General features: G+C 41.4%; 1 protein-coding gene across 3 annotated transcripts in view; it reads left to right on the top strand.

The window, feature by feature from the left end:
- LOC144379080 (uncharacterized) overlaps window positions 1-26,652 on the top strand; it is a 217,304-nt gene that overhangs the window by 85,509 nt on the left and 105,143 nt on the right. The window contains exon 6 of one of the 3 annotated variants that reach the window (XM_078055388.1): window positions 13,043-13,891. The exons of the other annotated variants lie outside the window; for them this stretch is intronic. Coding sequence (XP_077911514.1) covers window positions 13,043-13,044 — 2 coding nt within the window. The 3' untranslated portion in view covers window positions 13,045-13,891. Of the gene's footprint in view, window positions 1-13,042; window positions 13,892-26,652 lie in introns of those variants that run through there. 3 annotated transcript variants of the gene reach the window in all.

The following is a 26,652-nucleotide window of genomic DNA, read 5'->3' on the forward strand; positions in this document are numbered from 1 at the left end:
GACAAACTTACATAGGTGATAAAATCATACAGAACTACACACACACACCCACATGAGTACAAGTAAAACTGGGGAAATCTGAATAAGATAGATTGTGTCAATGTCAATGATGTTTTACTATAATTTTGCAGAATATTGTCATTGAGAGAAAGCTGGCAAAGCATACAAAGGATCTCTCTGTATTATTTTTTATAACTACATGTGACTTTATAATTATCTCAATAAAAATTTCAATTAAAAAAAGCTTATCTTTATTCTCATAGATTTGAGATTCTGACTTTTCCATGTACTAAATTTCCTGTGTATTTATTTATGCCTATTCCTAGATATTCTATTTTATTCTAATTGGTCTGTCTAGACAACATGAAGATTTTGAACTTGCTGATTTATAAATAGAAATTTTGAAGTTTCACGTACTACATCACCACCTATGGTAAATTATTTCCAAAAATGGCTCCAACAGTCTGTCTTACATGCCCTTTTTCTACTCCTCCCGTCAAGAGATGGAGTGTGTTTCCTCTTCTCTCTGCTTTGGGGCCAGCCTTATGGCTAGCATTGGCCAATAGAAAGGCAGAAATCATGATGTGTGATTTCTGGTTCAAGGACTTAGGAGGCTTTGCAGACTGCATTTTTGCTGTCTTAGAAACAAGTCACATGTGGGGCACCTGGGTGGCTCAGTTGGGTCAGTGTCTGCCTTCGGCTCAGGTCATGATCTCAGAGTCCTGGGATCGAGTCCTGTGTCAGCATCCCTGCTTGGTGGGAAGTCTGCTTTTCTCTCCCTCTGCTCCTCCCCTTGCTTGTTTGTGCTCTCTCTTGCTCTCTCTCTCAAATAAATAAGTAAAATCTTAAAAATAAATATGTAAAATCTTAAAAAAAAAGAAACAAGTCACATGTAAAGAGGCTCAAGATAGACTAAATTATGAGAGACCAGATGGAGAGAAGGTGGTTCCCGCCTTCCATCTTTGCCTAAGCCTAGGCATGGGGGTGAGACCATCTTGGACTTTACAGCCCAGCTCAGTCACCAACTGAATTCAGCCTCATGTGGGTACAAGTAAGGTAAGCAGAAGAACTGCCCAGCCAATATATGGAATCATGGGAAATAAATCATTATTATTTTAAGCCAATGAGATTTTGGGGTGGTTGGTTATGCAACAATAGGTAATTTTTATATGTAAATATAACATGCATAATTAATAGGTGAAGATGAAAAGACTTTTCAATTAAATTAATTTTTATTGAATACCTACTATGTGACCAGCCATAATACAGGCAATTTAAGGGACACATTAGATAAGATCATATATGTAAAAAGTGTTTTTTTTTTTTTTTTAGGTAGTAAAGGACTTTTTACATTTAAGATCATTTGCATTACTTGCCATAAAAGGACCAGTTAAGGGAAAATGGGGTTGGAAGAGGAATGGAGAGGGATAAAAAGGGAAAAGACAGAGATGGGGAAATGGGAGAAAGTCAGAGAAGAGGGAAAATGGTACATAATTATTATGAAAAGTGGTGAGGTGCAAGGAAAGGAGAGACAAGGAAAAGAATGGATAAGAGAAAGCATTGAGTACAGGGGCGGGGGGGGGCAGCTGCAGACAAAAGATGGGAAGGTATTGAGACAAGCTTGGCAGAAGAGAAAACCATGCTTATCACATCTTGCATTTGTCTTGTGGATTTCAGGAAAAGTTTGTTCTGCCTCTTGAAAATCTCATACCCAAGAAAATTATGTGAAACCTAGAAATTTAGGATAATTCTTTTGTACTGCTGAGAACATTTTTAAACTTCAAAATTTATTTTTCTTTAAATAAAGATTCTAATGGGAGCTTTGAGGTCTTGTCCTCAAGTAAAGATGTTATTTAGGATTGGGAAATTTACTTTGGAATTTTAATGGTATCTCATATATACAAAAATCCTCATTAACTTTGCTGAATAAATACTAGCTAGGCTTTTGAAGGTCTCTTTGAAATCAAGCACTGTTTGGCAACCTTATCTTTCATCTTTGGGAGGTCAAGGCTGGTTTCTACTCTGATAGCAAAGGTCCTTCATTTGTGACCAGTCACCTTCCCCTGCCAAATGTGCTTTTTAATTCTGTTGTGACCATTGTTTGCCTACCCTAAGCCATCCCATCTCCCTTTCCCTGAGGGTAGAGGCTTGATTTTGTCCTGACTTCACCTTCTCATAAGTGCTGGGTAGGTGACAACCTCTACGGACCCAGGGAGTGAACTATGATTTGTCTAAGGCAGTCATGGTGGACTCATTCCTTTTGCAGATATTGATTTAAGGACGGGCATGTGACTAATTCTAGCCAATACGACCTGAGGAGAAGTCACCTGGGGCGCTTCTGGAAATTCCTTGCTAAAAACAATTGAGACACAGGAAGAATCTCCCCTTCTCTTCACTAGATATTGTTGTGTCTAGACCTGTCAGCTGATGCCCCTGCAGCCATATTTTGCCTGTAAAGGGAGTCATATGACATGCTGAGGAAGACAAAACTGAGATCAGGAAGACCCCATGGTCTTGATCCAAATTTAGATCAACTTGAAGATAAGTGGAAGAGATATTCTTGTTGAAGTTAAACAAATATTGTGAGGATGTACATCTTATCATTGCTACATGTCTCTCTGTAATACATAATTTAGGAACAAAGGAAATAATACTTATGTCTTAAAAAATAGGCTTGAAAGAGGAAAATATTTCTACTCTTAGTGACCTTGATAATGTCCATATGAGATCATCATATCACTACAGAGAATGAATAAATAATTTACAAAATTTCAAGGGGAGTCTGAAGGTTTATGTGTATGAACATTTCTTAATATTGGCAACAATTTTTGGGAGGTAAACTTGATCTACAGATATCTTGATAGAATGCTCCAAGAGGGACCTGAGACCACCCGAACTTCAAAACTGGGTAGGTCATATGTAGTTAGAGATAACCTTATCAACCTCTTTTATTTACAAGATAAGAAAAGTGGGTCTGTGAAGTTAAGTGATTTACCCACACTTACATAACTTGCCGAAACGCGGCCAGCACTAGGACCCAGGTCTCTGGGTTTCTAACTAGTCATAAATTTAGGAATGCAAGTGATGAGGAACACTTGGGAATCTACTCTTCAATTGTGCTTGATTTCCTTCTCTATGAAAATAATTTCACAGCATCTGAAAGATTTGTACCATTCTTGGTATTTGTAAGCAGAATCCGAGCCACAAATTGCAGCCTGGGAGTCGCTTTCCTGCTATGGGACATCAGGTTTCAGGTCATAGGAAAACAAAATCAAACCAGATTGGCAGGGCTTTGGCTTTCGGGGAGACGGTGGAGAGACTAGTGGAGAGACTGGTGGAGAGAGATCAGAACAGCGTCAGAGCTGGGGTTTTCCCAGAGATGGTCCCTCTCTCTGGATTTGTCTTTGCAATTACTGTTGCCATGCGTAGTTGGTAACTTTGTTCTGTGTTACTTATGCGATTTCAGTGGCACATTGTATATATTTAAAATGCAGTTATTAGGATAGTTCCTGTCTCCTACAAACCAAACTCCCTTGCTCACCCAGGGCACTTTCTGGGTAAATATTGTCTGTTAAAACAATCTTTTAGATTTTTTTGACATTAAAAGAGAGACTTTATTATTTTATTTCTTCATAGGGGGTCAGCTCTATGTCCTTACTGAGCTCCGTATTTCTAGTTGCTGAAGATGCCTACTACATAGGAGGTATTCAAACATCATCTGTTGATAATAAATGAGGCAGTTACTAAGTGAGGGAAGAAGTGGGGTAGTTTGAAACAAACATTTATAAGAGAGCCCCCTACCTTAATTAATTATTAGCTAGCTTGCCTGCAAGCACCTAAAATCAGGCCAAATATCCAGCGCATTATTCACCCACTTGGACTGTGGTATCTGTTGTGGTCCCAATCCAAGACAACATATGTATCAGAAATGTTTTGCTTATCTCCTGGCCCTTAGTGGAACTCAAAATTAAGTCCAGAAGAGGGAAGGAACTGAAACTCTTTGTCTTAACTGATTGAGGTTTGGGTCTCATAATTATTCAAGTGAGCACACTGCTTCAAACAAACAAAGAGAACAAGCTGAAAAACAATGTCTATCTGATCAAACCTGTACAGTTTTATGTAATTTAATCAATCACTACTGGATGTTTACTAATTCCAGGCTCCCTGTCAGTTTCCTGGGATGCAAAATAAATAAGATGTTCTCTGTTCTGCTGAAGGGATTTTAACCCAGGAAGACAGATGCAGAGGAGTAAATAAAACATAAAGCAAAATGATCATTCAAATGCTTAATGAAGATAGAAGCAATGTAGTTGGGAGCAAAGAGGAACCTTTGGTTTTATGCTGATGGGGATTTAGGGGCATTTTCATGAGGGAAGTGGTATCTGATTTAGGCCTTGAATGATAAGGAGAATTTTGGAGGCATGGAAGGGGATAAAAAGGCACCCCAGGCTCAAAGAATTATATGAGCAAAATTTGCCAAAACATTATAATTTAAAAAGATATTAAGTGAGGTAATAATTATAACTTATTCCAGATTTTTTCTTTTGCCATGAAGCAATTAAGAACATCCTAAGGTATAAATAACCTCTACCCAGAATTGGATAAAATCTGGAATGCTTTTAGAAAAACTGACATAATGATTAATAATTCTTATGGCATTAAGACGGCCTAATGAGCTGTCAAACCAGAGACCAGTCAGGCAGCATTTTAAACAAGTCAAATTTGCCCTAGAAGAATATTTTAAAGGCCAATTAAAATATTTTCTTCAGTCCATAGTATGCTTTCAAAGTTTACGTGTAAGTACTGTAATGTAAACAAAGATGTTGCTCACTAAAGTTGCCTTATCGTCTATCATTTCTGGACTTTTAGGACTTGCTTAATATAGGCATGGTTGGGACATATGTTTTGTTATTGAAGTCTCTTGAATTTATCTTCTGACTAATTGGGCTTTGATTTCAGAACCACAGAACAACGCATTTTCTCCACATTGTCTCTCCCATTCCTGCAAACCTTGGAGAACATGCCATTTGAGTGTGATGGAAATTATTTCACTTTCTCTTGATGTATGGTTAGTGGAGAGTATTTAAGACTGGGATCAGGTTACAGGTTTTTTCTTTCTTTTTTTTTTTTTTTTCTTAATTAACATTTTGTTCCCCCTAAGAAGGTTTCTCATTGCAACAGCATGTTCCAAGGCAACCACTCTCCCCACCCCCAAAACATTTTCCTGGGACAAGATTCCAGGAAGTACCAGTCCTGACAGTGAAGGGTGTGGAAATGACAGACAGACTGCTGGGTCACTGTTCCTGAAATATAGTGCCTTCGGAGCATTTTGTTCCGAGCGAGGTGCTGTCCCCTCAGAAGAGTCTTCGAAAGTCAGTGTGTTTGTCCTTATTCACACTCTTCCCTGCTTCCTAAAAAGACTTGGGGCGCCTCCCAGTAAAAGATGAACATGAGATTAGTAAAATGGACATAAAGAATAAAAATCCACAACAAAGAATGGGGTGGGGAGTGGGAAGTATGCCAACTAGACCAAACCCCTAGTTCTGATGTCTGGATGTCAGCACCGTTGACATCCTAAGCTGGGTAGTTCTTTGCTGTGGGGGCTGTCCTGAGCACTGAGGGGTGTATAGCAGCATTCCTGGCCTCTACCCACAAGGTGCCAATAGCAGCTCCCAGTTTTGACAACCTAAAGTGTCTCCAGACATTGCCAATGTCTCCGGGGCGGGGGGGTTGGGGGGGTCACCTGCAACTGAGAACACCTGCCCTAGACTTATAAGAAAATATCTGACTTTATACTTCCAGTTCATCTCTCCCTGAACTGTAAGTCCAGCATACGTTCCAGTAGGTTCCAATACATTCCAGCACTTGGCTGTCATGCCTCCTCTTCACTGAGCACAGTCACGAGCTGCGACCTGGACCCTAGAGCAATGATGCTCAATCCATCAAGAAATTAGTGGAGAAGGAACCTGGCCCCACCAGCTTTGGTACCTGTGAGATGTACCAATGTACATTGGTTGTGCTCTGGGTAAAACTGAAGAGAGGCTGCATCTTTCCTCACCCACCTAGGAATGGTCCATCTAGGAGAAGGGTCCTTCTTGCATGAATCCCACAGACTGGGATTCAAATCTTGGTTTGCCACTTAATAATTGTCACTATATCTCAAAATCCTTATCTACAAAATGGGAACAACAGCATTATTTGTGAGGATGAATTGGTATTATGTTTCTAAAGCACTTATTACAGCGTCTGCCACGTAGTAAGTGCTCTATAAATTCCAGTGAGTAGAGTGAGGGTCTTTTTTTTTTTTTTTTTAAACTTCTTTCTCCATCTGGGGTAAGAGAAGAGGAGTAGCACTGGTATTGAGCTGAGGTGGAAGAAGAGGCAGACATGTAGCATAAGAGTTCTCAGCAGGTATCCCAAGAAGAGGGCTTGGAAGGATCTCAGTATCTTGTAGATATTTGGCTCATCATTGGAAAGCCTCCCTTCCCTTCACCTGGAGACCGGTGGAACTGAATAGATGAGGAAATCTCCAGAAGTGGAAGGAAATAGGAGCTGAAGGAGAATGGGAGCCGTGCGATGTAGAGAAGAGGGGAAGTGCTACAGCTGTGAGCCTGGTAATCCAGGGATGAGTCAGCAGGTGGGGGAAAGTTTGTGGAAAATGCACAAGAGTGAGGAGCTGCCCGAAACTCAAGCTTTTTGTGAAATCTTCTGCGAGCTGGACAAGCCTTCCAACAACAGATGCCTTGCTGCAGGGATGGCAAATAATAATCACTCATTTACAGTGCACTCTAAAGATAAATTCAGCACTCAGACAGTAGTGACTTTTGCCGCACAAGTATTGTCCCATGGTGCCCTGAGTGCTGGCTGAGGACTTGGATGCGTCCAGATTTAATTATCATGCAACCCATTAGCCCAAAGGCAGAGGATGTTTAGTAAAAATGTCACCCTTGTATACAATTCATTCTGTGAAAACCATTGCTCAGAAAGTAATCCTATTTATAAATGATTCAGAATAGGAAACCTTTACAGTTATGAAGCTCTGAATTTTTGTCGTTGGAACTGGACGGCTAAAAAGCTGGGCAGAATAATTTTAGTATGTGTAAGCTTTTTCCACAAAGGACAAGAAAGCCTTTACTTCATGGCTTTTGTGGAGAAAATGTTCAGTTCACTGCTCTCCTGTTTGAATCATTATGACCAAGTGGGAGAGAATGAGGATCTGTTCCAGTGGGAAATATTTAAATTAGGAGGGATTAAAAAATATCTACAATTATTTTGTATCATCTCCAAGGGAACCCATGCCTCCTACGAAGGCTTTAATAATATCCTAGGAAATTTCCATCTGGAATAGAAAAGACAATGGAATCCAAATATGGGTGTCTCAGTGCACACATATGGTGCTGTTAGGAGCCAAACTTCTGGCTTTGTTCTGCTTTGCGAAAGTTCTAGTAGATCTTGACCTTCAATTTTGGGGAGACAACCATGGGACCTTCAATATGTTACTGAGCTGAAATGTAGGTCCAAATGTTATGTCAACTCACAATCCAGAATAAAACTTTTGCAACTTTCTAATTTTTCCTAAATACTTACACATTACCCAGGGAGCAATGCCAGAAGCTGCAGGTCAGAGATTGGGTCTTGTTTTGGAACCTGGGGGTCCCAGGTGGGCCTAAGATAATTGACTTCTAGAGGCATCTCATATCTGCTAGTGAGCCAGTTGGGATGCTTGCGAGTGTATAGGATGTACCTGGATCCTAGAGCAATGATGCCCAATCCATCAAGAAATTAGTGGAGAAGGAACCTGGCCCCACCAGCTTTGGTACCTGTGAGATGTACCAATGTACATTGGTTGTGCTCTGGGTAAAACTGAAGAGAGGCTGCATCTTTCCTCACCCACCTAGGAATGGTCCATCTAGGAGAAGGGTCCTTCTTGCATGAAAATTGGGAAAGGAGAGAGCAGGCCCAAGTACCTATCAAAGCTAGGAGGTGGGGTGTTTGATGGTTGGGTCCTGAAATGGAGAAGCAGTGGTATTTCCATACAGGCAACCCTCAGGAATCCTCCACCCTTTCGGCTGACACATGGAATAAGGTGGATTTGAACAGAGTAGACCCTGTCCATGTGGCGGGATGCTGCCCACTGCTGGCCCATGCATACCTTTCTCAGTTTTCTGTGGCGGGGAACTAGGGGCACTCATCCTTTGAGCAGACTCAGAGAGTTGGTTTAGGTTGAGAGTGTGGTTGGAGGCCTTTTGCTTTCTCTAAACTCCAAAGCTCCCCATCTTCCCATGGAAGCTTGGTACATGGGTAATAGAGTACAGCCCAGGTTAAGAGAAGTGCATGCTGTTTCAGCAGAGGATACCATATGGGAAATAGCGTCTAGGAGGAGATCACCTCTAGGCGTGAAAGGTCTGGGTCTCTTGGAGATACAAAGACAGATTCTCTTCTCTCCCTTTCCCATGCTTTCCTGACACCCTGATTGCTTACTCTTCATAAAGAAAGCATTTGGAACAAAACAACGATGACCACATTGGAGCCTGAGGTGAATAGAAGGGACTGGGAGGGTGCAGAGAGGAGCTAAAGGGACAGAGGGACTCTGGGAGGGGAGACCTATCCCTACGTAAGACAGGTGGCCACAAGGGGACGTCTCATGAACCAATGTCAAAGCAACCACGTATGTCAAGGAGTTCAGAAGAATAAATCCAAGAAAGGAAAGAAGACAACTTGAGCCCCCTGACCTACCACCCATTTGCATATGCCCCAGTCATTCATGTGTTGGAAGATATGACCTGCATATATAACAAAGCACTGTTTTATATGTTCTTCTAGGTTCTATGTGTGGTTACCACAAAAAAGAGTAAAGTCATTTCATAATGATTTTGGAATTCCTTTCTTTCATTATGAAAAGCATTATACCAATTAGCACTATTCTGTTGCTTTTGTCAAATCCTTGATAATTACCCTTAACCACACAATTACCCTCAACCAGACAGGTTTTATGGGGAGGCTGAAGTTCTGAATTCTCCTGAGTTCTCGTCACTGCATGAGAATCTCACCAATTGTTCAGGAGCATGATTCTTCTTTTCTTTTCCTTTTTTTAATCGCATGCCTTTTTTTTTTTTTTTTTTCTTTCAAATCATGGGTCTTTAGCTAGTCATTATTCACATTTCTTGATTTCTCCAATTTTTCCTGAAGCTCAAGTGTGAGGAAAATGGAGCCCAGAGAACTAAATATTTCCTTCTGCTTGGAGGTTGATTCTGATCCACAGCAGGCACAGTGGGACTTCTCCAGTTCTCTCTCAGATCTGGCCATTGTCAGGGTTCCTTTTATCACTCATTTGAGGAATTGTGTGTTGGTGGAAATCCTTTTGGCTAGTTTGGTAGTCCCCATACTCACCATCACAAGTTTTTGAAAGGCAGTGACAAAATTAATAGCTTTCAAATAACATGGTTTATTGGTTAGAACTTATTCAAGATAAAGGGCACAGTTCTTAGGACTAGGAGCTAATAGTAAGTCAATACAAGATGATAGTTAGCACATTAGTTGCCTATTGCTGTGCAGTAATAACGCCACAAACTTAATAGCTTAAAACAATATATATTCTCATTATTTTGTAGTTTCTGTAGGTCAGGAGTCTGGCATGGCTTAGCCAGGTCCTCTGGTCCTCTGCTTACAAGTCTGTGATAAAAATGTTAGCTGGGGCTGCAGAATGTGAGGCTTGATTGGGGAAGGATTCAGTTCCAGGTACATGTGGTTGTACTAGAACTCAGTTCGTTGTGACATACTGGATTGAGGGCTTCAGTTTCTTGCTGGCCATTGGCTGAGACTCCCTTAAGTTCCTTGCCACACAGACCTCTCCAACATAGGCACTTGGTTTTTCAAAAGAAACATGGAAAAGAATTTCCTTGCAAGATAGACATTACAATCTGATGTAATGTAATCACATGTATGCCACCATCTTTATCATGTTATATTGGTTAGAAGCAAGTCAGAGTTCCCACCCAGACTCAAGAGGAGGAGATCACACTAGGCATCGAATACCAGGAGGACAGTATGATTATCAAGTAGATCATGGAGACCAAGCTAGAGTCTGTTTGCCAGTTAGCAACACCTACAGACGAATAATACTCATGGCCAGAATTAGAAGTAAATGTAGTGATCCTCGCATACTCACGCTTTGCTAAAGCAGATGGGGGAAAAAGGTGGAAAGGTCATATCACCCGATCCCCAGCCAGTCAGGAATAGCCAACCAGGAATCCTGTGACTGTCTCCCTCTTTTGCCTGACAGTTACAATCTTAAGTTGCACAAGAGATGGTATCTTCTGGGATCTGCATTTCCTTCTAGGATGGGCAGTACTGACTAGAGAATCATCTGACTTCTCCATTCTCTCCTGGCCAGCAGATGCAGAGTCCAGTTGGTGGCTTGTCAAAGGGAGACGCTTCTTATCTTTTAAAGGACTAGTGTGCTATATGTGCATGTCCTGATAGAAGACAGGTATATTAGAGGTAGATAGGTTTCTTTGAAGTTTCTCTCTCTGTCCTGTACATTCCTTATTTATTACAAGGGGCTCTCCTGTTGTCATCTGTTTTCTTTTGCTGCCTGGTGGGCCTCTGCAGAAGTATTTCCTGCTCAAGTTCTCTCTCGCTCTTAGCAGTTTTGGCCTCACTTTAAAATTTTTGTATTTAAAGCTAACTCACTCTAAACTCTTTTCTACACATGTCAAAAAGTAAACATGTGTACAGTTTGCAATACAGTTTATCCTTGCAAATACAGTTGCAAATACAGTTTGTCCTTCTGACGCAAATCCCAGGCTTGCCTCTTGGACTACGTGCTGGGTGTTTCTGCTTGGCTATCTTGGGTTGAATTTCTCCAGTGGCAGATTCTAAGACAAGGATTTGAGCATAACTAGTTTATTTGGGGGGTAATTCCAGGAAAGAGCAAAGGGAGTAGGGAGGGGAGATAGCAAAGGAAAGGAAGCTATTAAAAAGCACCGTGTCCAGCAGGTTACTGCTGCTTGTGGCAGGGTTTTGGTTCTGTTGGGTGATACGGTAGAACTCACTTCCAGAGTTGTTGCCCTCACTCCCACCCGCAGGGTGAAGGAGCTGGGATTTTTCAGTCACTGGTTGAGGACTGCCTCTGGGGCGCATTAAGTCGTTGGCGTTTTTGGCCTGCTGCCTGTGGTCCAAATGGGCTATAATGTCCAGAGATTACCTCAGGGAGAGAGTGGCTGGTGCTTGAAGTTAAAAGCCATGGGTTGGGGAGCTCCTACTACAACTGCTTAACTGTCTCTCAGTTTGGCACCTGAAAAAAATGTGGTCATACCCACTACCTCATTTCTTTTTATGTTAACATAATTATGCTCCTCTTACTACCTCTGTCTGTCGGACATCACCACTCCACAGCCACTTAGACTTGAATTTACTGCATAATCCCCATCTTTCCAGTGAGGAAGCTGAGGCTTAGAATGTTCACGTGATTTGCCCAGTGTCACATGGCTGCTTAGTGACCCACCTTTCCACTGCTGTCCATATCAGGGTGTCCCAGGGATGGAAAGGGGCCGACGCTGTTTTGCTTGCACAAAGTCACCTACCTGATCTAAGGCAATAGGGGTCACATTCCAGGAGATTTCTCTCTGGGCTTTTTGTTTCTGAACTTCCTGTTTCCCCCAAGTTGAAATTGGTGTAATAGCTCACTGTAGTTATGCAGATGGTTTAATAATTCTCCTGCTATCCATTCTAATTAGTTCTAGAACCTTAGACGAAGTACATACACTCTCTACAGCTTATTTTTTTCATTCAGTGAATTTTGGGGGATCCCTTGAACCCTAACAGTGTGAGACAGGTGACAGAGGATTTGCTTTTTTTTTTTTTTGTAAGGATTTGCGCTTTGGGCTAAGTATGAAGGAAAAACTCTACCTTATTTATGTTTAATATAGAGCATGGTTTGGATAGCCTTGTATGTCAAGCAGAAAATATTGTAGACCTTCTCAAAATATTCACAGGCATGTTCTTTGTCTTCTTGTGTGAAGACTTAAAAGTGTCACAGGAATAGCTACTGATGTGACTAACTAGGGCCAAGAGCGGTAAAGGCTGTGAAACATAGTGTACTGGAGATAGCATCTCCAGGAGGAACACACAGCAGCATTCCTCTCTTCTTGCGTGAGTTCCTGCAGGTCGTCAGCAATCTGAGGGCAACATCTTTTCTTAGGGCAAGCTAAGATACTCACTGTTTCCCCAGAGTGAGTATCAGATTATCTGGAGTGTAAGGAATACACAATGGCAGAGATTTTATTTCAAATGAGCAGAGACTGGAAACACATTTGGAAGTCTATCATGATGTTTCTTTTCGTACCTCAATCTAATGATCTCATTGGGTTGAATTCTCTGTGGTTTGGCTCTGAAGTCTTTTCATTCCCATCTTCATCTTTCCAATTTGCTGCCCCATTTTATGGTCTACGTCTCTCCTTCCAAGTCCTTGGTCCTCTTCATCATCTTGGTTGCTCATCTTTTATTCAACATGTTGTAAGCCCCCTCTGGTCCTTTCCTCCACTTAGTTTTATAAAACCGATTAGTGCATGTGGCAACAAGGGGGATGGAATGCAGAGAGACTGACAAACCTCTCCAAGCCACGCTACGTGGTTTTCCTCTAAGGCTCTCTATGCTCTTCCTAAATATCTGATAATAAATGGAAGAACATCTTTGTAGAGCAGATAGGTAAACTGAGGTGCCAATGATGTAATGGACTCAGTTGGGGTTTTATGACATTGGTAACCAAAAGAACAAACTTCAAGTCATTTGATTTTTATTGTCATCTTTGATCCTCCAAGGTGACTCTTCCCTCTAGAGCAGAGGTCAGCAGATTACAACCCATGGGCCAGTTTCTGTGCACCACTCATTTTTGCTATTAAAGTTATCAGCATACAGATACACCCATTGGTTTACATATTATCTATGCCGGCTTTCCTGTTAAAGCAGCCATGCTCAGTAGTTGCAACAGAGATCTTCTGAGCTGCAAAGTCTAAAATACTTACTCTTTGGTCCTTTATAGAAAAGGTTTGCTGACTCCAAAAGGTGATGAAAGCTTTGAATTTTATGAATATTTCTCATAATTGACTCAAGAAATATGGTCCAAAGACTAACTGAAGCTTCAGAGGCCTTCAAGAAATTCATCTATCTGCAACTGTTTTCCATTATTGGATCAGTCAGGGTTCTCCAGAGAAACAGAAGCCATAGATGTAGCATCTTCTCCTTCTTAGTCCAGACAGGAGCAGTAAGATACCGTGGACCATTGCTGCACTGGGAGATCTTCTAGACCCTGTGATGATTTGTGCTCCAAGGAACCAAGTCCAGAAGAGAGGCTGTCATTGTGATCCCAGAAGTGATGACCCATCAATCCTCATCTAGTCTGAGTGAAGGATGCTGATCCCAGGCAGGGCCAGCTCCATAATTCATGAGGCCTCATGTAGATGAACATGCTGGCTGTTGTTGAAAACAAAAAAACAAAAAAACAAAACAAAAAAAACCTGTGAAGAATTTCAAGATGGCAAAAACAGAGTTAAAGCAAGTGCAGGGCCATGACAGAGGGCCCAGTGCAAATGTCCAGGCTGCATGCCCAGGAGGCCAGCCTTGGGCCTCGGACTTTGGAGCTCAAAGAGACATCAGAGGCCACCTATTCATAGATTATGACAGTTGCACGTTGAAAATTGGCCATGCCACACTTCTCTGCTGATGACCCAGAGTGGGAGTACAGCCCACTTTGGCAGCTCTGGGGAGGGGCCCCACCAGGAGTGCATGCTTCTCAGTCTTGGCCTGAGTTGCTGGATTGCACACTTTCTGGATCTGAAGAGCACATCTGGATCCACAGCCGGGTGGCTCCAGCCTCCTCATCAGCTCTCCCCAGTACCTGGCTGTTATTTTTAGGTGACCGATGGTGGAGAGTTTTGACTTGTAATTTTCATGCCTGAGGCTTGAGTTTCACAGGAAATGTTTCAGAGAATTTAATACGATGCAACACATACACATTAACAAGGGTAGATTGGTTGTGTTCTTGTTGCCTGACCATTAGGAATTTCTATTCTTAGTCTTTTCTCTTTTCACTGCTCCTTCCTGATTCCCTTCCTCCCCCTCCACTGTTCCTCATTGTGCCAGTTCCTGAGCCCTTCACTGCCACACGGATTTCCTTTCCCTCCCCTGCTGCCAACCCCGCTGGTTCTCTACCATGAATGAATACGTGTGGTTGCCAACTTCCTCTTAATCTTTTCCAGACTCCTTTCTCCTTTTATTCTTTGCTCTGATCAGATTCTCCTCTTGCTTTCTAGACCTTGACTCTATGGACTTTCTCCCTCTGTCCCCCTGAACTGATTACACAGTGCAGCTCATACTTAACCATCGCTCCTGCCTTCCCTGCCTCGGTGGTTTTCCCGACCTTCTGTTCAGGCTTCCATCGTCATTAGATTTGCTCAAGGGCCAGGAAATAAGGGACCGGCCAGTCTGAAAGCCTTAGCTCCTTCATTTTTGTCTGAGTTGTAATCACCCTCCCATCCTTTGAGGACCTTGTTTAGTTTGTATGCCCAACCCTTCCATACTGCTGAGAGGAGAATCATCTGCTCTACTCCCCCTGCCTCAGATTAAAAAGATAAACTGAGCTGATGGTATATGCATGATCTGCCTGCAGTGGGAGGTCTAGTGAGGAAGATTAGAAGTTAAACCATGTAGTGGTGTAGCCAAAATGTGGTACTACTAGTTGAGGTCAACTTGGTCATGGTATTAGGTGGCCTCAGGGTGGGCAGGTGCACAGCTCATAGAGAATGCATAGTTGAACAATCCATCTGTTGCCCAGAACAACAAGGTATATCTATAGTCATTGATAATGCATCAAATGCCTGAATTTGTTTTGTGTCCTCTTGAGTTATGGAGAACACTCATGAAAACTGTGCCAGTGATCAGAAGTCACTTGACTGCAGGTGCTACAATTCAGCTCTCAGAAATGTGGGAATTGGGCTTACACATTTAGTTTGATATTTGGTTCAATATACCTTTTGTCCTAGACTATACCCTTTATTTTCTTTCTATCCTTTTTTCTCTCTCTCATCCAATTTATTAATAGATGGACCAATTCTTTCTTCATAAAGAAAGAACATACTCTTATTTCATGCTTATTAGCTATCTTCCAGCCACGATTTTCATCACCTCCTAGGTGTATAGACAGTGGGTACTGAGTAACTGCTTATTGAATGACTATGTAATAGCCACCTGATTGGCCCTATCTGGTAGTGTCAGAACTTGGCAATCCATCATAAGTACTAGATAATTCTTCTTTGTCAATTTACAGGTAATATTAAAGGTAGTTCCTGAGCAAGTCTTTGAAATCTCTGACCACCCAAGATATTATACCTCTTGGATATACTCCCCCAAACTCTATGGAAACATGGTTGAAACCATGAGTTGCAGCTTTTTCGTAAATTATTATGGATGAGAGATACCTAAATTAAAATTCAGGACCAAGAGGATTTGGCTTGCTGTTAAGGAAAGAAGGATGAGGCAAAGTACTGAGAGTGAAATGTGCCATACACAGGCATTGGTGCATATATGGATATGATGGCCAAAGAAGGACAGCTTTTTAACATGTCATGAAATAGGACTAAGCCTTGCTTACCTCTGGTATAAATCATCACTCTTTGGCCATTTTGCAGAAATGGTATTTCCCCTCTTGTTTAGAGTCTGCTTCATTGTAGCACATTTTGACTGCAAAGACTGTGGGAGATCTTATCCTGATGCCATTAGCCTTCTTATTTTGGAAAACCCTTTCACCTGTGATAATGAAGAAACTGGAAGATCTCAGAGTAATTTTTCTATTGCCCTGCACTTTCTATCTCTGCATACTCTTGCTGCTCCTTCTGATTATAGCATTTCCCCATCTCTGCCTGGCTAACTCTTCCTACCCAAAGGCCCAGATCAAAATGGCACCATCCCCAAGAAGCCTTTGCCAATTCTTGCCAGCCAGATTAATCTCTTCCTTGTCTCTTCTTTAGCTATTGGCTTATGCCTCTTCTAAAGCCTGGCCCAAGAGCAGCTCATTCCCAGAAGAGTTCTCAACTTTTCCTGCATTGTGGGCAGATTCAAAGTAATGACAATTACTTATTTGACCTTATATTCCCTGTGGGGCCCAACAAAATGCCTTGTGTATAATAGGTTCTCAATAACTATTTGTTGAATTAAATTAGATTACATTTTATAAATGTTTATAAATGAGAGAACATTGCCTTACATGGTTTACAAAAAAATAAAAAATCCGCTGGGATAAAAATAGACTAACAAGAACTTAAGTTGAAGGGTTACATCTTACACAATGAGGTTGTGTCTTTTTGAATTTTTGGAAAGCCTCTCAGAATTTATGCTTCTGCTCTAGCATTTTGCTCAAATGCTAAAAGGCATCAGAATGAATTTTGATAAAATGGAATATTTTTAGACATTCTAATCAGCCCAGCTCTGCCAAATTCTTGGCCTTTGGTATGTGCTGCTGAGTAATGTCAGATGCTCACACATACACACGTTGACATTTACAAGGCATGAAGTGGGCTCAGCCAAGTTCAGAAATGAAGCCCCCCTTTTGATTGGTTCCCCAGAACTTCCTCAGATGCATTTATTGTTTGCTACTGGAGGAACTGACAGGCTGCTGTACCAAATGAATTTCCATTTCTTGTTTCTTCACTTCAGGAAATAACATCTGCATACAAGGGTCAGGTATTATGTGAAGTTGTGGATTCATGAGGTGACATTTTCGACTGTGTGAAGAGGACCTCGGGCCACTCTGGTGTTGGCATTAACAGAAGTTGCCTGTAGGGCTGGGCTGTTTTATAACTCCCTGGTGTGGGATTTGCAAAAATGAAAATGAACAGGGCTCCACTCCAAACATGTACTCGATGATTTTAGAAAATTCCAGATAAGAATCCAAGAGGCCTGCTCTCTTCTTTCTGAAAAATACTATCTTTTATCTAAAGAAAAAAAAAAAAAAAAAGCAAAGCACTATTTTACTTTTGTGCTCCATAAAAACATCAGAATGTATTTCGTAACTTCTGGAATTCCACTGCCTTTTTAGACAGAGGAGCATCCCAAAATGGAGAGACCAGGCCAGTGTGTGTGTGTGTGTGTGTGTGTGCGCGCGTGTGCGTGTGTGTGCGCGTGCGTGTGCGTGTGCACGTGTGCATGTGTGTGTGCACGCACGCGCGCTCATGTCTGAATCCCTATCTAGACAAAAATAGAGGTTAGGTAGGTTATAGGAAAGAATTTTATAAGTCTAAGCAAAAATGATTTCTGTTTCTAAAATAGTGCTGTTTATGAAAGCACTATGTAGTTAACTCTGAGCACTGTGAGCAGCTACCGCTGGAGATGAAGTACTGCTGAGAATTCACATCGCCTCTTCTAAAGGCTGCAAGAGGATTTATGAGCTCCATGATGCTGTTTTCCTAGTAAGGCGCAGGATACCACCGGTTGCATCCTTTCTCCAGGGGTGCTGAGAATGTTAACCCTTCTGCTACCATCAGGACCCCGTGGGATGGGGAGTTCCCTGGGAGGTGCCTGAGTTTCTTTTCTGGCCATATGCAGGAAAGCATGCTTTTATGATTGAGGCCAATAAGGATTCTGGAAACATTGGAGCCATGTTCCAGCACCTTTTACCTCTTAACTCTGAAGACTCACTACTGTTAAGCTCCGAAGTCATTCTGTGGAAATGGCGATGCCCATTCAGAGGCAAACCACAGGTGGAGAAGGATGGGCTGACTTTGCAATGGGGACGTCTGGTAATACCTGCACAAACTTCCTGGCCTCTCGCGTGGCTCACTGCACCACGGCAACGGAATGGCAACGGAATGGCAACGGAATGGCCCCGGCTGCAAACGGCTTGATAACACCACCAACAACCACCAGGCAGTTTATAGTACTTTCTACCGTTCAAGTTCATCTCACATTCACTGTCTTTAAAATAACTCTTGGAAGCATGCAGAGCTGGTGCTATTTCTTCCTTCTTTCTTTTACCCGTCAGAGGAGGACATGGGACCTGCGTAAAGACATACAGTTGGGACAAGACCAAGTTGAGAATGGAACCTGTTCCCCTGAGGTTCATCCAGGCTCTGCCCATGGTGATCCTGGGCACTCAGTGTCACAGCCAGGGAGGTTCTGTCTCTAGATGGAAATAGAGACAAGTGGGATCGTGTACGTGAGGGTCTCATTGAAACACTTACCTTTATTATGACAGAAGAAGAAAACATTTCTCAATATTGAAAGAATCATAATATCCAGGACATGTCTCTGGAAGAAGCTTCAAGATTATCGTAGGGCATCTATGTGTCTGAGTTCTGACTGGAACTCAGACTCACACCCTTAAGTTAAAAACGTATTGTAGGGACTTTGTGATAGCAGGGACCAGGCACAGCCTGAAGAGGTGTTATTCACCAAAATGGCAGCTGTTTATTTGGTCTTTTTTAACAATCGTGAGGGCCAGTCGATTCACTCTCTGGTTGTTAAGATGACCCAGAAAACCGGACTGATGATGCTACTTCCAGGTATTTCACTTTTGTATTTGGTTCAGCTCTGTAAGAACAGATTTATTTTATTTTATTTATTTATTTATTTTTTGCTTTGGGGCCAACTAGCCTATTTCCTGGCAAACAGCAACTGAGAAAATGTAGGTTAGAAATTGGTTTCAGGACTTAAATGCATCAACTTAATTTTAGAGCTTTGAAAAAAATAGTGTGGGAACCGACCAGTCATTTTACAATCAAGATAGGTGACTAATCTGTTTTTAGACCTAAAGAATTTTATGTTCTGTTCTATTTGTTATTTTCCTATATCCTTTCTGTGAACTGAAGGTTTTTTTTTTTTAAACAAAACTTTTGCTCATATTGGTTCCAAACAACATAGATGTTAAAAATTGGCTTTAATTTGTTTTCTGTCTAAATCTTCATTGGTAATATCTCTTTGTCCTTAACCAACTGCTGGTTTTATGTGAATGATTACCTGAAGAAAAGGAAAAGAAAAATAGTTTAAATCTACTCCTAGAATAATCCATGGTGGAGTTTTTAACTAGCATATATTTTATATTTACCGTGCTTTTTTCAATCATTCGAAGCTCAACAAAGTCACTTTGAACAATAGGTATGTTTACAAGCATCGTCCAAAATGATAGCTGGTTCTTTTCAATATCCTTACGAGTTCAAAAATCTGATAGGAAGCGGGACAGCCCTTAGAAGTATCAGGTAACAAATGCCTCAGGGTATCCCTGAGCAGTGAAACAATGTATTTAACATTCTTTGAAATCTCCAAATATGGTGAGTTTGGAAGAGCTGGCTGAAAAGTTGTATAACTAGTATCTAAGGCCCAGCTATATTTCAGTTGCCAAAACTTGTTTCTTTCATTTTTTCTGTAAAAGAGACTGAACCAGGTTCTAGTCCTGGGTCTGATACCAATGAGCTGCATGAATCTGGAAAGACACTTAACTTTGTTTTCTAATCTGAGAATGGGTTTGGCCCAGTAGACATCAGTGATTATTTCCAGTTACTAAATTTGTTTATTAAATGGTCATGTACTATCCTGTGATGTTCTACCCAACAGTGCTACACAGAGTGAGAACTCTACAGCTAAGGATTAAAAATCTTAAGTCAACAAAAAAAAGTGTTAAGGGAATCTAATTTCATACTTACAGAAGATTTTTCTTGTTTCTCAAAGCTCATTCTAAGATTTCCATGTGCTTTTCTTATTCTTAATTTAACGTAGATATGTGTCTATGTTCTTTCATATGTTAATACATTTCTTCACTGGGTTTTGAACACTGTAAGTTCGTATGCTGCATATTTCAGAAATATTTCCTTGCGCATTCATCCCTTCTGTCTTTAAGGTGATCACTGATTGTCCGCTTCTTGGCAAAGTAATGGTCCATTTAGTCAGGTTAGTTAAAATAGTAATGATAAAATGACTGACTTAATAACTGATCATTTTTATTTCTCAACTAGTTGTTTTGGTGTGTGTAAGCATACAGTTTGCTGTCTTCTTAGAGATTATGCTAATTTTTGAAACAGAATGTCATTACAGAGCCACAAGACACCTCTGAGGTTCTTGTAAAAGACGCACAATCTCTGGTTATACTCATTCTAATTTCTTGGCAGACTGATCAGTTGAATTGGTTGAGAGCCATATCCAATGTCAGCCATCCCCTGGAATACTCATCTTGCTTCTGAAATTACCAGCCTTTCTGTGCTATGAGCAAAGACCGTGTTTTAATCGCAAGATTGCCTCTTAGAGGGTCATACTCTGACGATCAGGTTCAAGGTTACCAAGTGCTTAACAGTATTGGTATTCACACCTTTTGACTGGAATCAAACGTAAGGAAAAATATTTTTAGAGCAGTTTTAGATTCATAGCAAAATTGATAGGGAGGACAGAGAGTTCCCATATATCTCCTGACCCCACACATGCACAGCCTACTTTGTTATCAGTATCCCCCCACTAGAGTGGTTATGTTTGTTATGCTTGATTAACCTACATTGACACATTTTAATCAAAGTCCATAGTTTACCTTAGGATTCACTCTTGGTATTATATATTCTGTAGGTTTGAACAAATGTAGGCTGACATGTATCCATTTCTAGAGTATTATACACACTATTTTCACTGCCCTGGAAATCTTTAAGACATGAGAAGACATGGAAGACATTTAAATGCATTTAAAGACCTCTAAGTTTTGGCAATTCTGAATGAAGCTGCTCTAAACATTTATGTGCAGGTTTTTGAGTGGACGTACATCTTCAGCTCCTTTGGGTCTGTACCAAGGAACATGATTGCTGGATCATATGGGGAGAGTACATTTAGTTTTATGAGAAACTGCCAAACTCTCTTCCAAAGTGGTTGTACCATTTTGCATTCCCACCAGCAAGGAATGAGAGTTCCTGCTCCTTCATATCTTCATCAGTATTTGGAGTTGTCAGTGTTTCAGATTTTGGCCATTCTAAGCTCTTAAGCTTTTTATTTTTTTATTATTTGTATTTTTATTTTTTTATTTTTTTAAAGATTTTATTTATTTATTTGACAGACAGAGACAGTGAGAGAGGGAACACAAGCAGGGGGAGTGGGAGAGGGAGAAGCAGGCTTCCCGCCTGTAGTGGGAGTGAGGAAGAGGAGGGAGAGGGTGAAAGGCAGAGGCCTGAGAGCAGGGCATGGCTGCCCTGCGGAGGGCTGCATAAGCCAGGGTCACATAGGGGGATTTCATCACAGGTGGAAAGAGCAGGGAGCCCGATGCGGGGCTCGATCCCAGGACCCTGGGACCATGACCTGAGCCGAAGGCAGACGCTTAACGACTGAGCCACCCAGGCGCCACGCTCTTAAGCTTTTTAAAAGGTGACATGGCTGTTCGAAATTTTGTGTGGAGTTTCTGGCTATGTGTCCTTTGTGCCAAGAAATAGGTTTGCACTCTCAAGTATCTTAAAATGGACTCTGGAGGCTTGGACCTTGGATTTTCTGACTTTGAGGAAGTTATTTCAACTTCCTGTGTCTCAGTTTCCTCCTCTGGGAAAACTGGGACAATAATAGTATCTACCTTATAAGGTCTCACGAGAATGTGTGCATGGAACAGTGCTCAGCACATACCAAACACTTTGTAAGTATGCACTATTATGATTATAAAGATATTGATCATTATTCTTGCTATTGAGAAGCAAACTATGTTCTTGTTTCTGATGGAGGTATAGATTCGTAGGGTTTTAGGGTTCCAAGGACCCTTAAAGGGTGGATAGCCCAATCTCTTGGCCAGTGCCTAAATCCCCCAAAATAGCAATGTTAGGGAGTAGAGGCAACCTGTAGAGCTTAATACAGCCCACTATAGGTGGGCTAATTAACCTTGCATCACGAATCTGAAGTACTAGGTCTCCAGTATCTTGAAGTAGATCACAACGTGTATGGTGTTTATTGTACAAGATTTATCAAAAATCAAATAAATAAATAAATAAAATCTTTAAAAAAAATCTAGATCAGTTTGCTAAAATGTAGATGATTTAGTGGTTTTGGTAACATGAATAATTCAACTGCCCTTCAGATATTTGGAGAAAGCAAATCAGAAAATGGAAATTCTATAAAAGTTTTAAGGAACGGGGCAGGAATATTCCCACCCCACCCTCACAGTCTCTTTCTGACAGTGGAAAGAGGGACTAAGTTTTAAATTCAGCTTAGCTCCATATAATTGATAATTCTGCCTGTTTTCCCAGAAGACAGAATATTTCTTTCCATTTCTCTATTTCCAATTCACATATGCTGTGTCCAGAACCCTTTTGATTCCCTGGGATTTTCTTTAAGAAACCCAGATATTCCAGCAATAATTCCCAAACCTCACAGAATCATCTAAAAATAACCCAAAGAAAAGAATTGAGTCCAGGTGGTCCAATATTTGATGGAAACTGGTGCAAAGAACAATGGCATTGTCAAATAAAAAAGAACTTACTTCAGTCTACAACATTCATTAAAAGTGTGTATAAATCCACAAGCAGATACTTCTGTTGTCTAGAGGAATTTTACCCCCAAGTTTTCAGAATTATGGAACATGAAAGTCAATTTTATACCAGTAATGTGGTAGGAGTATTATGACTCCAGAATGTAACTTCATCTTCATTTCTGGACGTTAACTTTGAAGATTGAATCCCACTGTGGGTTGGTTGGTCGGTGATGCATTCATTCATTCATTCATTCATTCACTTTGTCACACAGGATCATCCAAAGTAAGCTAATGTGTATTCCATCATTACCCATAGGTTTGGAAGGTTTTAAAGCCATTCTTTGCAAACTGCAATATATCCCACATAGAGAAGTTATCCAGACAATATCTGCTCCAGCATTTTTATAGATGAGTACACTGGGGCTCAGTGAGGTTTAATAGCTTGACTATAGTCACACAATCAGACAGACAGAATGAGGGGCGCCTGGGTGGCTCAGTCAGTTAAGCATCTGCCTTCCCCTCAGGTCGTGATCCCAGAATCCTGGGATCGAGTCCTGCATCGAGTTCCCTGCTCAGCAGGGAGTCTGCTTCTCCCTCTCTCTCTGCCCGCCCCCCCTCCAGCTCGTGTGCTCTCTCCCTCTCTCTAATAATAAATAAATAAATTCTTAAAAAAGAAAAGACAGAATGAGCTTCCCGATTTGGGTCTTGAAGTACAACTCCAGATTTGTTCCCTTCACCCTAAACTTTCTCCTCCCCAGACCATAGCAACCCCCCATATCTGAGCATTATTTTCCATTTGTCTTTCTCCACTCTCCTTCCACACTGAAAGCATGTGACCTGTAGACTCCACGGTCACAGCATACATACACAGTATACGGATCCTCCAGATCTGTCCACCCCCATCACTGCCCGCGAGAGGCATCTGTACAGCTTGATGCATTCTTGCAAGTGATTTCCACCTGGGATCTCTGCTTCCATTTTCTGCTTCTTCAAACCCTTCCTCCATAGAGCAGTCACAGTGATCTTTTTAAAGGCTGAAGGCTTCCGAAGGCGTCTCTTTCCACCTGTGATGAAATCCCCCTATGTGACCCTGGCTTATGCAGCCCTCCGCAGGGCAGCCATGCCCTGCTCTCAGGCCTCTGCCTTTCACCCTCTCCCTCCTCTTCCTCACTCCCACTACAGGCCTTATTTGTGCTCTTTAAGCTTCCCTCTCTTGAGGTTTCTACACCAGCTCTTCTTATTTCTGGAATTTTCTCTATCCCCATAGAACTTCATATGGGTAGATTAAAAAAAAAATTTTTTTTTAGAGTGGCTCTTGTTCAGGATCTATCACCTCCTTTCAGACCACCCAGCATAAAACAGCCTCTTGGTCACTTTCTCTCACACGACCTTACTTTGATTCTCCATATATCTTATATATCTTATAAACTACGTGTATCACACATAGTTTTCTTGTTAAAATACAAAGAGCTATTTTTCTGTTGCTCTCCTTCCTATTAACATGCAGGGTAGTGAGCAAGGCCCTTGCCTGCCTCATTCACCCCTGCATTCTCGGTGCCCAGCAGCACTTTGAAGGAGCGCCAGGCGACGCTACATCTCATTTTTCTTATTTCACAGCATCACACTTTCCTGTCATTGTTCAGCTTCCTGAAATGACAGGGGTTCATCCAATGGTGAGGAACGCTGACTTTGAAGGCAGATACACAGGGTATCACTTGCTGCGGAATCGTAGACAGGCTAATTTCTTGGAACCTCCGTTTCTTTGTCTGTAAAATAGATAGGGCTAGTAATAGCATCCACCCCGTGGGGTTGCTGAGACAATGGAATGTGTAAACATGGTGATGATGACAAAGCACCTCTGACTGTACCGTGTGATCAGGTATGTCACGTAGTTTCCTTATATGTACAAAACATGATATTTACATGCTTTTATTATATACCATATATCTACATTATATAGTATTAGCTATTTTTATTATCCTATTATTTGATAGAGCAGCAAATAAAATGTGTAACAAGATTTGTGAAATACCATAGACTAAATGCCAGTCACTCCTTTCTTAGCTCGTTCTATTACAAGATTCAGCCAGCTTCCTCCTCTGGTAGCCTGCCTCCTTCCCTCCCTCCCTTCCCTCCTTCCTTCCTTCCTTCCTTTCTTCCTTCTTCCTTCCTTCCTCCCTCCCTCCTTTCCTTCCTTCCTTCCTTCCTTCCTTCCTTCCCTTCTCTTTCTCCCTCCCTTGCTCTCCCTCTCTCTCTCAAATAGCTTTTATTTATTGTAAGAACACACAATATAAAATCTACCCTCTTAAGTTTTAAGTGTGCAATACAGTATTGTTAACTATAGGTAGGATGTTACAAAGCAGATGGCTAGAACTTACTCATCTTGTCTAACTGAAACTTTATGTAACATTTTAGATGAAGTAAACAGCCGCAGTAGAACATGCTGTTGTGACAAGCGTCCTGAAGGTGGCAGCAGAGGTCTAAGGTTTGGAAAATGTAGATTTTTGTAGACAGAATATATGATTTGGAGGGGAGGGGAAAATTATCCCACGGTCCTGTTTTTGTATCTTAAATTACCCTTTGTTATTATTGCTGGGAAAGGATGTGTCAGGTTATTTCGGTAAGCCACTCTAATGCAAATCATATCTGGGAAGTGGGAGCCTGTTATTGTTCATTAAAACCTCAGGCAAAATGAGAGCATTAGTGCATTAATAGGATGCAGGAAGTGAAATTCGTGGTGAAGGTGAGGTAGAGGGCTTGTAGCAGGAAGCAGAGGGCTCCCAGGTTGTGGGTGGGTACGCCTTTTGGCCCCAGGACTCTGATCAGCAGGCAGAGGCCCAGCCAGGGGAAGTCAGCTGAGTCCTCTAAATCACGGGGTCCGAGCGGAGTCCCCTCTTGTCTGGGTTTAAGGCTTGAGCCCCTGGAATCACCTCATTCAAGCTTTAAATAATAGGTAGAGTCTACAATGTCTATGCGTACAAATCAGATTCTCTGTATCTAATAGAGATCAGGGGAATAATAAAATGGATCAAAGGAAGCCAGGAACATTGTCAAGGGTTCCGGTTTAGTTGCTCTCAGCAACTAAATATGAAATACTTCATAGAGCCCACCAGATGGCAGAATTGCACCACAAAATACTTAACACCCACCGGTTCCAGCTTGGAAGCTAAGTGGAGCTCTACAATCACACCTGTTTCCCATTTGCAGCAATAATTGGAATTATGCTTATAAGGAGCAATTATTTGCACTTTCTGTAAATGAAAAATACATTTTTTTTGTTAATAGTGGTTGCTTTAGGTATACTTCAGTAAATGTTTTGGGAAGAAGAGAATCTAAAGGTTGTATTGTTTCTGACTTTATGTATGTTATGATTCAAAATTACACGTGAAAAAAAGAAAAAAACTAAGCAGCATGTGAATCAAGGTATAATATCCCCACCGCAAGAATATATCAACTGCTGTGAAATTGCAAGACAAAAACAACATAAAATTGTTTGGTTCATAATTTACTCTTTGATTTGCAGCCTATGGCTTTTCTCTAAAAGCATAAAACAAAAAGATTACAAAATATGGCTTATATCGTTTACATATTTTATAACCACTTATGTACAAAATAGCTCTCTGTAAAATGCGTCTGTGTGGTTGAAGAGATTGAAAAGGTCATGCTCGAACAGGGCCTGTATGTCAAATACCTGGCACAAGCCTCACACGTAGCAGGGATCACGGTAAATGGATGCCGTTGTTCCGTTTATTAAGAATAGTTTAGGGGGTGAGTGCAGCAATCCTTTAGGCGGTATGGGGGCAGCCCCACAGTGAAATAGCAGGCCGTTGCTTTAGTGGAAACATCACAGGGTGAGCTGTCTGCCTCACCCCCCAGCTGACTATGTCAGGGCAGGGAAAGCACCTTTCCTACCTTTCAACAGACACCACAGACCACAGTGTTCAGCAGTGGACCATGAACACCTTTTGAGAATAGCAAAGCCATTTTTCCCCCCTATTTTGTTTTGTTTTGTTTTTCCCTCCCTGCGCTGTTACACAGCGTAACAGGCAAAAATGAGTGGCCTTTGTAGCTGGGATCATCCAACTTTCAACATGGATTCTTAGGTTGACGAATCGATGGGCTCCTAGAAGGCACAGCTGGGGTGAATTCCTTAATTAAGCTAGGTCTCCTATTTGGGCCAATTT

The sequence above is a fragment of the Halichoerus grypus genome, chromosome 1, assembly GCF_964656455.1.
Source record: "Halichoerus grypus chromosome 1, mHalGry1.hap1.1, whole genome shotgun sequence".
Classification (NCBI taxonomy): Eukaryota; Metazoa; Chordata; class Mammalia; order Carnivora; family Phocidae; genus Halichoerus; species Halichoerus grypus.